This window comes from Patella vulgata, chromosome 1, assembly GCF_932274485.2.
Source record: "Patella vulgata chromosome 1, xgPatVulg1.2, whole genome shotgun sequence".
In the NCBI taxonomy this organism is placed as follows: Eukaryota; Metazoa; Mollusca; class Gastropoda; family Patellidae; genus Patella; species Patella vulgata.
In genome coordinates, this window is record NC_065879.2 from 79007814 (window position 1) to 79021975 (window position 14162).

The window sequence follows — 14162 nt, forward strand, 5'->3', positions numbered from 1 at the left end:
TGGGTACATCCCTATGATCGATCATGCCGAAATGGATCAAAATATGTTAATAATTGTAACCTGTAGATTATTTACAGACGAAATATTAACAACAAATGGGCGTGGCAACGCGCAAGTGGGGCGGATCATGCATCAAATTCAATAGTTGCCGTTCCTAGAGTATAACAAAATAATTAACACAGTTCTACGATAATTCTCCAAGTCGTCAATGTTCGAAGGGAGATAACTCCACCGCTAGAGGCGCTAGGTGCGGGGGGTTGACAGCACTGACAGCAGACGTAAACACGTTTTGTTTTTGTTACGTTCGATTAGGCTAAATTTAATGGGTAAACACGATTTTAGTTGCGCTTTTGGGTGCAACCATACTAGAAGTAAGAACGATACGTGCATTTTTTTATGAATTTCCCGTTGATGAGCATTGGCGTAAATTATGGGTGAATGCTGTCAAGAGAAATGTTGTGACACTGACAGACGACGGGAAAGTTCACCCGTGGAATCCGAGTGATAGCTCGAAGCTTTGTAGCTGTCATTTCATGTGTCCGCCAAATCCATCATCCAGGCAAAAAAGTAACAAGCATGTACTACCAACAGTGTTTGTATATAGAAAAACCCCAACACCAAGGTCTTCTATCAAATCTACTTCAAGGGAGCAACCACCAGTCTTGAAAAGGAAAAGAACTGATAATGATACGATCAACAAGGTAGGCTAATAATCTACGAATTACCGGTAGTCCTATTGCTCCTAATAATGCCATGAGCCGTTGAGGCCCATGTAATTATTGTCATATTTCCTACCATACCCGGTACGCACAGTCGACTGTATTATTACTTTTTTTTAAAGTATTATTATTTAGGCCTCTAGATCAGAGTATAATAGTAAGTGCATGGGGACTGCACCACACAAAATTTACACAAAATAGTAGTACTAGTAGTAGTGTATGGACAGTCGAACTACTATAGTCAAGATTGCGGCCCACAAATAAGATCAAGGCCTTGTTCAGTTGTTTACAATTCAGTTTCACATTAGGCTATTCTGAGTATTCAAGTACCTTTAATATTATGCAATGGAGGAGGTGGGGCTGGGGTCATCAGGTTCATAATTTTAAAGAGGTAGTACTAGTACTTGCCTGTCACTCTTGCCAACCCCCCCCCCCCCCCAAAAAAAAAAAACACTGTTAAATGATGGATTTAGTTTTGAATTATTGAAAATAACCTAAGTTAAACTCCCCTATTTATTGAAAATTGAACGAATGACCTACCGTGACCGTGTATTTATAAGTAAATTTGTTATTTTTTTAGAAAAACAAGGAAAACAGTTCTGTGAATGTGATAGAAATTTTGGAAGCCGAGGATTCACCACAAGAAATTGATAGAATAAAACAGTTACCTGTAATGTAAGTAAAATATGATATTCCTTTTAAAAATTGTACTGATATTGAATTACTACAGTACATTTTTGAATAAAATCAATATAATGTTACACAATTTTACTATAAATAGTGTCGCACATATACAAACACCCATAAGATAAACCTGTGGACAAGACATTAGTGCCCACTGCGCTGAACAGTCCTGTAGTGATAGGCCTACATGCTTCACTCAAAATGAAACTCCGCACAAGTGAGAATATATAAATTTTCTCATATTAGTTACATTTTTCAATCAAGTGATCTTTTTTTTATTTCAGTCAACACAGCATGATCATGATTATTTAAGTAGACTGGCCGAGGCTATTGATAATTTGACAAGTCAACATCCTGGGTTTTCTACATTCTTACATGACTACAATACAGCAATTCAGAAAGCTACAGCATATGATGAACATAACCAGAAAGTGCAAATATTGACTTTATATAATGTAAAAGATGATGACAATTTATTTCGATATTTTACTGGTTTTCCTACGTATTCAGTGTTTTTAGCCTTATTTAATTATTTAGAAGACAAAGTTATAGATATGAAATATGATAAAGGAAGTAAAACCTACGAATATAATTTTTTTAGTAATCGGTACATTTCTAAGCCAGGCAAGAAAAGAGCTTTAACTTTGCAAGATGAATTTTTTATAACATTAGTCAGATTGAAATTAGGCTTGCCTTCAAAAGATTGTTCAAAGCGATTTGGTATTTCTGAATCTTCATTTTCATCCATATTTAGAACGTGGACGACACTGTTATCAAAAGAACTTACAAATTTATGTGAATTACCTTCAATTGAATCTGTTGTGCAAACTAAAGCTTCCTGTTTTAAAGATTTTAATAATATTGCAATTATTATAGATTGTACAGAGTTGTTTAGTGAGACTTCTTCTTCATTAACCGCTCATAAGCAATATCATTCTAATTATAAGCATCACAGTACAGTGAAATTTATGGTTGGTATCAGTCCAGCAGGAGCGGTAACATATGTGTCTCAAATGTATGGTGGTAGGGCTTCCGACAAATTTATTACAAATGATTCTGAAAGTTTATTATCTTATCTCGATCCAGGGACGAGCATTATGGCAGACCGAGGCTTTACGATCTGCGATGATTTACCTGCTGGTGTTCAGTTAATTATCCCCCCTTTTAAACCCAAAGACAAGGCCCAATTTTCTAAAGATGAAGTACTAAGAAGTAAAAAAATATCAGAGGCCCGTGTTCATATAGAAAGGACAATAAGGCGTATTAAACAGTTTTTCTTGCTAGAGAATGAGGTCAAGTTGGCCATGATAGGAAATTACGAAAATATTTTTCGTACCTGTGCTTACCTTGTAAATTTTCAAGATCCTTTTCTCAAAGTATAGGCTTTTAAAATTAAAACAAACTGAAGACATTTTTGAAGTTGTGAAGTAATAAATTTCTATTGTTAACAGTAATAACACTTATAATATTAAAAATATAACATAATGTTGTCAACAAACATGTATAAATTAAGTCACTATGAAAACCTTCGGTCATTACAATTGTTTTATATATTTTATCAACAAACATGTATAAATTCAGTAATTAAGCCACTATTTACAATTAAAGAGGAAACCTATCGGTCATTACAGTTTTTTTTATATATATTTTGTCAACACACATGTATAAATTCAGTAATTAAGCCACTATTTACAATTAAAGAGGAAACCTTCGGCCATTACAGGTTTTTCATATATTTTGTTGACTATTAATTTCATTTAAGTAAAAATCAAAACTATTAAATGATTTGTTTATTGAAATAGAATAGGATATAAAAACCACTGCAGTGGCTGGAGTTCTGAAGAATGTCTAAATTGCATTTCATAAGACATTAATTTTCTTACAATTGTATTTGTATAAAATAATGTAGCCTTAAAATACACATCATTGCATTTCATTAGACATTAATTTTGGTACAATTATATTTGTGTAAAATAATTTAGCCTCACCATACACGTCATTCCAAAAATCTAAATCAAATGACATTGTACTACTTATAATTCCTTTACTGGACCATACAACAAGTCAGCTTTATGTATTTTAGTTATAGCCATTTGACTTTGTATTTGTGTATAATATGTATGTGAAGGAATTAGATGAGCTTGTCCATTCTCATCAGGTTTTAAGTAATTAATAGAATTTATAAAATCTGTAGTTGGTTTGTTTTCAATGGTTTTTGGACATTTAATTTCAACTATTATTTTATCCTCGCAACAAGAACATGAAAAAATTCTGTCAACACTGGTTGCAAACCAACCCTCATTTGAAAAAATTAACCCTTTCTGCATTAGATAACACCCAATATGTGTTTTTTGCTTTTCTTTTAGATATTCAGAAGCTGCATCTTTTTCATAAATAAGACCATATGCAGCAGTGATGGGATTTCAAAATTTTACTTGTCGGACATTTTACCGAAAATAAAGGAGCATAACTCTTATCGTTATTTAAGCAGACGAATTCGTACCACAATTAAAAGTCACATGTCAAAATATTCAAATCCCGTACGTAATAAAAATAGGTGAACCTCGCTATTTTTCATATTTAATTCCCGTACAGTATTCAATTCATACCACAATTAAAAACCACATGTCAACAAAATATTCAAATCCCGTACGTAATAAAAATTGGTGACCTCGCTATTTTTTACACTTAATTCCCGTACGGCATTCAAATTTATGTCAGTAAATGTCCTACAAAATTAAGCATTTTCGTGATATGTTGAATGAAAGCTTGCCGATCCTGCTTCGGCATCAAATTCACAACCATAATATTCCTTTAGAATTACGTGTCTTCGTTTATACGGCAGCAAATGAATGCAGAACTTCCGAAATAGTTAAATCACTTGTAAACAGGCATAGCTAACTTCAGCGAATAACACTCTTTCATAGTCACGACAGAGTGACAGGCATCATAGGCAACACAGCAGAATGGTTGACGCCTACAAATACGTTAGAATTTCTGCTCATATAGCTATTGGTAGCCCCTCCCCTTTTTGTTATTTTGCTGGGTGCGTACTAGTCACGGTCACCCAGAAACTCCTAGTCTTCAACATATTCGTAGAATTTTTTTCTGGATAATAGAGACTAATAGCCTACGTGACTCATCACACGGCTTCATAGTAAGCACTGCCTGATAATATGTTAAGCAATATTCGTGCCGCGCTCGAGATCAAGGGAAAGTGCCACCGTGGATGAGAATTTCTATATGGATTCTTAAAAGACGTAAAAGATATCGTAGACAAAATGACTGTCCATTGATTTAGGGTGTTATTTACTCTTACGATATGTGACATCTATGATTAGTTTATTATAGATGATGTCGGCTCACATCAATGCGATTAAGATGCCCAACAAATGAGGTGGATTAAAATTATAATCATTCTTTTTGAATTGATGAATAGTCCGACAAAAGGAAAGCAATGACTTCTGTTTAAGATTAGATTGATGAATTGTCCGACAAAGGATTAAGTCAGTCAATCAAGGCAGATTAAGTAGTTAAATCAAGGTAGGTTTATACTATAGACGGTATAACACGATAAATACGTTGATCACTTAATTACCTAATAAACCCAGCGTATTATCGACGATAATCGGGTTGAGTGGTAGTTATACACTCAGTAAACTATATTAATTTCTGAATTTTGAATATTATTCACCATGTCTTGATGTCCGATTGGGCATATTCCCGGTCGGACAATTTTGGGCGTTTGGAAAAAAGATTCGGACAAGTCCGGAATATACGGGCAAAATCCCATCACTGATATGCAGTATTTATATTTCCCTTAAATTTACTATTGCCCATTATATCTTCTATAAGCCAATCATTGCTCCCATGATCAAGTAATGTTTTGCCTGATTTTACTCGTGTGTAAATATTATGTATTTTGCTGGATGTTATGGCACATTTTCGATAATAAAACCAGTTTTTATTTTCACTTTGTTTTCTTGTCAATGGTTCAATTGCATTTATCTCAGAATCAGTAGAGCAAAGTAAAGTCATAAAGTCATGCATATTTGTATTTTGTCTCATGCTAACAAGATATTTAGATTTTTCTAATATTGATTTTGGGGGTAATAATTCTGTGTATATATCAGTAATAAAAGATGGTACTAATTCAACTGCATCCAAATTATATATATCCTTAAGATCTGAGGGTCCAAATGTTTGCAAGGGTTTATTATTTACGGGTCTCCACTTATTGAGATCTACCGATTTCAACCATGGTAAATTTGGACGACATAAATTAAGTTCATGAAAAAGCTGTTGTGCCTTTTCAAATTTTACCCCAGCCTTTAGAGGATTAACTGGATTAAAGATGCTACTCTTCAAAAAAAAAATTGTAACCACCTTAATAGGTCCTCTTTTTACAATAGGAACATCTTTAAGAGGTTTCACTTGAATATTTTTGGATTTTGGTGCAGACCATGAACATAAAATAGACGTGCACGAAGTGTCAGGCAATTCTGTTAAACCTTTACTAACAATATCTTCTAGGCCAAATAGTAAGCCAGCAACATGAGAACATGCCTCAATCAATCCTGCTGCACATGAACAATGACCACCAAGTGGTTTACCACTAGATTTATCTAAAACAATGCATGTGTCATATACAGTTCCAGATGTATCCCAAGATGGGTTACTTTTGCAGCGTAAAGCACAGTATGAATAATTATCTGCAAGATTGTTAAACCGAACAGAATGTATATGTCCTGAAGCCCAAAGCTCGTAACTGCGTAAAGCTTTATATCGCTTAAGTGTTTCTGATGTGAATTCTTCAAAGTTTGAAGAACATGTTTTAATATCATGAGCATTAATCAAATATTCTACAATCTGTGAAAGTGTTGTAGATGGCAAATATTTAAGATTTTGGGTCCAGCCCTTAACTGAATTTTTAATGTCACAAATATGTTGATGAACCACACTAGTAGATTGATTAAATTTATAAATTGAAGACAGCTGTGCCAAATGATGGGTCCTTTTGCCAATAACTTCTAAATGATTTCTCCTGAGTAAGTCTTTCAATTCCAAATCATTTAGTTTACACAAATCTTCATATTTAATTATTTCATGGGGTTTTAGATGTAAAACTGAAGATAGCTGGTCAATTTTCTCTAAATGTTTATTCTTGGGGACCAATGAATGTGATCTAATAATCTTATCAAGTTGCTGATTAGTTAACTTCAACAGGTCAGAATAAGAAGAATAAGTCTGTGAAGTAAAAAAAAAAGAGAAATGAATTGTTTATCAATAAAAAAAAATAAATCACTTTATTTTGTGGTGTCTGTTCGGAAGGGATGGTGGGGGTAGGGCCTATATTTTTTTTTAAAAAAAATCTTAATTAGATTTAAAAACTTACAGCCAAAGCAATTTTTAAAATGTGTATCAGAAAATAAATGAATAGAATCATAATTAAATACTGAAAAATCTGTTCAGCTCTACATTTAGCAGTTTAGGCCTATTTATTTCCAAAATTTTGCTGTGTTTTTTTTAAAAAAAAGAAAAAAAACTTTTTGCTTGTTTTTTTTTAAACATAACAACACTCCAAATATGTCCAACATCCATTTACGGAGGGGCGAAATATATTTAAGGTTTTTTGTAAAAAGAGCTTAATTATAAATATTAGATCTACGAGTACGAAGGGAAAGTTTGGGCAATAACTATAAGCTACGGTACATCATAGATATGATTGCCGACTCGTCTTTAGCCCTTTACGTGATGTTGCGTTCTGGTTCGTGCGCATATTTTTTTGCGCAGGGGGGGGGGGGTGTTTACTTCCGGTCTAGCTTTCGACAGTACGTACGCACAGTGACACGCGAAATTGACGTTTTTGAAACTTACGTTTATGAAATTAATAAAATGAACACGTATATAAAATTATATGAAAAAAAGAACAAGATATCTCCTTCCAAAATATTTTTAGATTATTGCAAAAGATTAAATAGCTACTGTGTGACGTTAAGTTGAAAAAAGGTTACAAATGGGCAAAAAATGCCTTTCTTCATTCATGTACCGTACCAATTTACACTAAAATTAGGAAATATTTTTGATATAGAGATAATACTTCAAACACCTTTATTTTTATTTTTCTAATACTTCAAAAAAAATGTTCTACAATTTAATTTGCAGAAAGAAAAAGGTTATATTGCGAGCTAACTAACCCGCACCTCTGTGCCACACACAGGCCTACGGTATGGTATAGGCCTATCTATAGTGTGATTAATAAAATTAGATGTTGCATTTTATTATCAATTGCATGGTATATTAGAACAGTTTTAAAAATCTTGTTTATATTCAAATGTGCATTTTTTAAAATAAATTCAGCTTTGTTTGTATACTTTAGTTGATAAAGATGTAAATATCCCTACAAAATTCTTTTCCAATCTAGGCCTAATTAATAATTTTAGAAAATGGCCATTTATTTATTTTAAGTCCCTCTGTCATTTAATTTAGATAATTTTATAAATGCAGACCCCCCCCCCCCCCCCAAAATAAAAAAAATAAAAAAATACACTCATACTTTTTTTTCAGCTTGCACGACTGGAAAAAAGTTTACTTATATAAATCCACCTTAATGTAAGCAATTATTTCATAGTCTTTTTGATCTAGGCTTTGTTGAGAAATTAAATTAGCTTCAGTAGATATAACAATTATATATAAGGAAAAAGAAAACACTATTAGTATTAAATAAAAAAGGAATTATTGCTTTAGTTATCAATGAAAAGGAATTTTTGTTCTAAAATAGATTCTTCCAGGAATCCTGTACATTAAAAGATTTACAAGAGTTGATAAAGGCAACTTCATCCTTGATATCTGATATTTCAATGTTGGCCACACCAATTTGATTTCCTGTTCTTCGGGCTTCGATATAAAAAATAAATAGCTAATTAAATCATGTGAAAGATGTTTTGTTTAAAAATTTGATACTATAAGCTTTTGAACAGAACAGCCAAGTACTTTTGGTGTTTAAATAGATGTATGTATTTTTCCAGAAGAACCAAATAAATAAATATAATGAACGTCCATTTCTATAGCGCCAAAATTCAGCAAAAATTGTGTTCATAGCGCTTGGCAAAACATACCTACACGAAGTCTTTAGCTCTAAGTTATCACTTATTTGTAACAGATGAGTTTTTAAAAATTGTAAGGCACTACATTTATCTCATCATGTTGTTTATATGAATATATGATTACGGTATCCAATATCATTCATGTCATTAACATTTAACTTGTTTGCATACTTGACAAATTAGCCTATAGATCTAGTCAAATTTTTTTACAGAGTTACTTCGTGTAACCGGGGTAAATTATTAACATGCAGTAATTAATAAGACTGTTTTGTTAGGGTTTTTAAAAAAAAAAAAAAAATTAAAACACGTCATCCAAGCGAGAACCAAAATATATTTCTTTATGCCCTAAATTAAAATAATACAATAACAATAGATATAAATTTGAAGGGGAATTATGTAAGATTTAGATAAAGAGCTGGTCGTTCTCGCTATTAACTATAACATTTCAAAAATAGATAATGCAAATTGAATATATTGAAAATTTACCACCATACCGTTCTAATCTATTTAAAATCTGAGCAATCAGATGGCATCGAGAGTTGATTATGGTCTTTTCATGTTAATAAATGTCTAATTGATAATTAACATAACATTAAGGCCCAAAGAAAGACCTGCAATAAGCAGATTTAGCTCTTACATCATGCCTGTTTAACATTTAAAAACGCATCTTTAATTAACAATACTTTTATGATAAATTAATAAATGTATTATTAAATAAAGCGATCAGACAATGTTAATGTTACATAATTGGATGAATAATTATATAATTTATAGGCACCTTATTAGATTGAAATACCAACTCTTTCTTCCTCAACTGATAAGATTAAATTATTTAAATCAAAAAATGCAATAGCCTAATATTATTGTTAAGATTAATCAATTTAATTGAAACAAAAATTGTAGGTTATATTTTTAATGATTAATTTAATTACATGGAACAGTAAACCCATATCCTTAAATATCGACCGGCAGCTATTTTTAAATATTAACTTTTCTCCAGAACCGTGTTATTTCCTAAAAAGCCATACATCTCAGCATTGTAACAAAACCAACCTTATCAATATCGGAGCAAAATTGACTGAATTCTGTAACACCAACTGGTAGATCCCTTTTTCGCGAAAATTGGTCATTTGGCTTCAATTCTCAACCTATTTAACCATCAACATAACCATACAAACACATTACACATAGCTTGAATGGTTTATTTTCTGATGTTTGAAATACATAAAATTACATAATTATGCTTAATTCAACTATACAAAATTAAAATCAATAATGATATAATACAATCAAACAATTTAAACCAAATCCCTTGTTGAGTATTAAAATAAAACAAATAAAATAATGAAAATAATAATATCCCCCCCCCCCCCCAAAAAAAAAATGAAATAAAAAAATAAAATAAAATATAAATAAATAGATACATAAAATAAAATACTTTATCAATAGACCCCTTTCAAACTGTTTACGTTTTATTCATCCCAAACTTAGGCTGCCTATCTACAGCTAGCTCCGGCTGAGAATTCTCGTATGACGTAGGTGGATCGCTGTTTGCAGTATGCGTTTTATTGTTTACATGAAGATGCGCGCGCATACAGCCAGGCAATAAAGATGGACGCCGAACTTCGCTAATTAAATTATGCCGGACAGTTGTTGTGCCATCGGATGCCAAAACAGAAGGGCAGGCAGTCTTAAAACATTACCGTTTTACAATATTCCGTCTAGAAATACATTTATAGATAAAAGAAGACGCCAGGAATGGATCAAAGCCTTGAGGAGAGAAGACTGGAAGCACTGGCCCGACAGCAAAATTTCGAAGCGTAAAGTTACCGAACACAATTTGGCGAACTATTCGGCTAGCGACCTATTCGACCAATCCAGCTGGCAACCTGTTCCTTGGCAACCTATTCAGAATAAATTCAACAGTCGCCCAAACTCATCTATTTTTATCAACCAATCAAATCCAACGTTACGTCTTTCAAATGAAAGTAGAATATATTATTATTTATCCATTCCTTTAGCCCAGAATAGAGATGTATTTTCGCATTATCTTACAAAATTCGGGACATCCAACTAAATATATTCCGAAAGGTAAATAAATAAGCTTTCCAAATATTATTAGTAAAAGTTGGCACAGTCATATTAAAGCGATGCACTCTCATCCTAAACATGGCCAATTTTGAAAAAAAAATTAAACGGAAAGACTGTTAATGTTAATATCCCGTGTCAAAATTCGGACCATCGGACAAAATTCTGATAATCCACCTAAACATATTCTAAAAGGTAATTAAATAAGCTTTCCAAATCTTATTAGTAAAAGTTTGCACAATCATATTTTCAATATTTTAAAGTGAAAGAACGGTAATATTCCGAGTCAAAATTCGGATCATCGTACAAAATTCTGAGCATCGGGCTATATATATTCTGAAAGGTAATTGAATAAGCTTTCTAAATATTATTAGTAAAAGTTGGCACAATCATATTAAAGGGGTGCGCTCTCATCCTAAACGTCGTCCATTTTTCAATATTTTTAAAGTGAAAGAACGGTAATATTCCGAGTCACAATTAGAACCATCGTACAAAATTCTGAGCACCCAGTTATATATATTCTGAAAGGTAATTGGATAAGCATCCAAATATTATTAGTAAAACTTGGCACAATGATATTAAAGGGGCACGCTTTCAACCAGAACATAGCCAATTTTTCAATATTCTAAATGTAAAAATAGACCTGTATTTTTTTCGAAGTCCATATTCGGATCATCGTACAAAATTCTGAACATCCAGCTATATATATTCTGAAAGGTAATTGATTAAGCTTTCTAAATATTATTAGTAAACGTTGGCACAATCATATTAAAGGGGTGCGCTCTCATCCTAAACGTCGACAATTTTTCAATATTTAAAAGTGAAAGAACGGTAATATTCCGAGTCAAGATTCGGACCATCGCACAAAATTCTGAGCATCTAGCTATATATATTCTGAAAAGTAATTGAATAAGCTTTCTAAATATTATTAGTACAAGTTGGCACAATCATATTCAAGGGGCGCGCTCTCAACCTGAACATAGCCATTTTTCCAATATTCTACATGTAAAGATAGGCCGGTATTTTTTTCGAAGTCGAAATTCGGATCATCGTACAAAATTCGAAGCATCCAGCTATATATATTCTGTAAGGTAATTGAATAAGCTTTCTAAATAATATTAGTAAAAGTTGGCACAATCATATTAAAGGGGTGCGCTCTAATATTAAACGTCGCCAATTATTCAATATTTTAAAGTGAAAGAACGATAATATTCCGAGTCAAAATTAGGACCATCGTACAAAATTCTGAGCATCAAGCTATAAATATTCTGAAAGTTTATTGAATAAGCTTTATAAACATTATTAGTAAAAGTTGGCACAATCATATTAAAGGGGTGCGCTCTCATCCTAAACGTCGCCAATTTTTCAATATTTTAAAATGAAAGAACGATAATATTCCGAGTAAAAATTTTTGAACATCGTACAAAATTCTGAGCATCCAGCTATATATATATTCTGAACGGTGATTGAATAAGCTTTCCAAATATTATTAGTAAAAGTTGGCACAATCATATTAAAGGGGTGCGTTCTCAACCTGAACATAGCCAATTTTTCAATATTCTAAATGTAAAGATAGGCCGGTATTTTTTTCGAAGTCGAAATTCGGATCATCGTACAAAATTCTGAGCATCCAGCTATATATATTCTGAAAGGTAATTGAATAAGCTTTCTAAATATTATTAGTAAAAGTTGGCACAATCATATTAAAGGGGTGCGCTCTCATCCTAAACGTCGCCAATTTTTCAATATTTTAAAGAGAAAGAACGGTAATATTCCGAGTCAAAATTCGGACCATCGTACAAAATTCTGAGCATCCAGCTATATATATTCTAAAAGGTGATTAAATAAGCTTTCCAAATATACTTAGTAAAATATGGCACAATCATATTAAAGGGTGCGCTCATCCTAAACGTCGACAATTTTTCAATATTTAAAAGTGAAAGAACGGTAATATTCCGAGTCAAGATTCGGACCATCGCACAAAATTCTGAGCATCTAGCTATATATATTCTGAAAGGTAATTGAATAAGCTTTCCAAATATTATTAGTACAAGTTGGCACAATCATATTCAAGGGGCGCGCTCTCAACCTGAACATAGCCATTTTTCCAATATTCTACAAAATTCTGAGCATCGGGCTATATATATTCTGAAAGGTAATTGAATAAGCTTTCTAAATATTATTAGTAAAAGTTGGCACAATCATATTAAAGGGGTGCGCTCTCATCCTAAACGTCGTCCATTTTTCAATATTTTTAAAGTGAAAGAACGGTAATATTCCGAGTCACAATTAGAACCATCGTACAAAATTCTGAGCACCCAGTTATATATATTCTGAAAGGTAATTGGATAAGCATCCAAATATTATTAGTAAAACGTGGCACAATGATATTAAAGGGGCACGCTTTCAACCAGAACATAGCCAATTTTTCAATATTCTAAATGTAAAAATAGACCTGTATTTTTTTCGAAGTCCATATTCGGATCATCGTACAAAATTCTGAACATCCAGCTATATATATTCTGAAAGGTAATTGATTAAGCTTTCTAAATATTATTAGTAAACGTTGGCACAATCATATTAAAGGGGTGCGCTCTCATCCTAAACGTCGACAATTTTTCAATATTTAAAAGTGAAAGAACGGTAATATTCCGAGTCAAGATTCGGACCATCGCACAAAATTCTGAGCATCTAGCTATATATATTCTGAAAGGTAATTGAATAAGCTTTCTAAATATTATTAGTAAAAGTTGGCACAATCATATTAAAGGGGTGCGCTCTCATCCTAAACGTCGCCAATTTTTCAATATTTTAAAGAGAAAGAACGGTAATATTCCGAGTCAAAATTCGGACCATCGTACAAAATTCTGAGCATCCAGCTATATATATTCTAAAAGGTGATTAAATAAGCTTTCCAAATATACTTAGTAAAATATGGCACAATCATATTAAAGGGTGCGCTCATCCTAAACGTCGACAATTTTTCAATATTTAAAAGTGAAAGAACGGTAATATTCCGAGTCAAGATTCGGACCATCGCACAAAATTCTGAGCATCTAGCTATATATATTCTGAAAGGTAATTGAATAAGCTTTCCAAATATTATTAGTACAAGTTGGCACAATCATATTCAAGGGGCGCGCTCTCAACCTGAACATAGCCATTTTTCCAATATTCTACAAAATTCTGAGCATCGGGCTATATATATTCTGAAAGGTAATTGAATAAGCTTTCTAAATATTATTAGTAAAAGTTGGCACAATCATATTAAAGGGGTGCGCTCTCATCCTAAACGTCGTCCATTTTTCAATATTTTTAAAGTGAAAGAACGGTAATATTCCGAGTCACAATTAGAACCATCGTACAAAATTCTGAGCACCCAGTTATATATATTCTGAAAGGTAATTGGATAAGCATCCAAATATTATTAGTAAAACTTGGCACAATGATATTAAAGGGGCACGCTTTCAACCAGAACATAGCCAATTTTTCAATATTCTAAATGTAAAAATAGACCTGTATTTTTTTCGAAGTCCATATTCGGATCATCGTACAAAATTCTGAA

General features: G+C 32.4%; 2 protein-coding genes across 2 annotated transcripts; one reads left to right on the forward strand and one right to left on the reverse strand.

The window, feature by feature from the left end:
- Positions 1-395: 395 nt before the first annotated feature.
- Positions 396-3105, forward strand: LOC126808685 (uncharacterized; the record flags this gene model as incomplete). Its single annotated transcript, XM_050533604.2, has 2 exons — positions 396-458; positions 1688-3105. Coding segments are annotated over 2 exons (1161 nt in total), but the record flags the coding sequence as incomplete, so codon positions are not given.
- On the reverse strand, positions 2848-6662 carry LOC130010833 (uncharacterized; the record flags this gene model as incomplete). The annotated part of the gene is made up of 2 exons (XM_056098924.1): positions 2848-2862; positions 5553-6662. Coding segments are annotated over 2 exons (1125 nt in total), but the record flags the coding sequence as incomplete, so codon positions are not given.
- Between the last annotated feature and the right edge of the window lie 7500 nt (positions 6663-14162).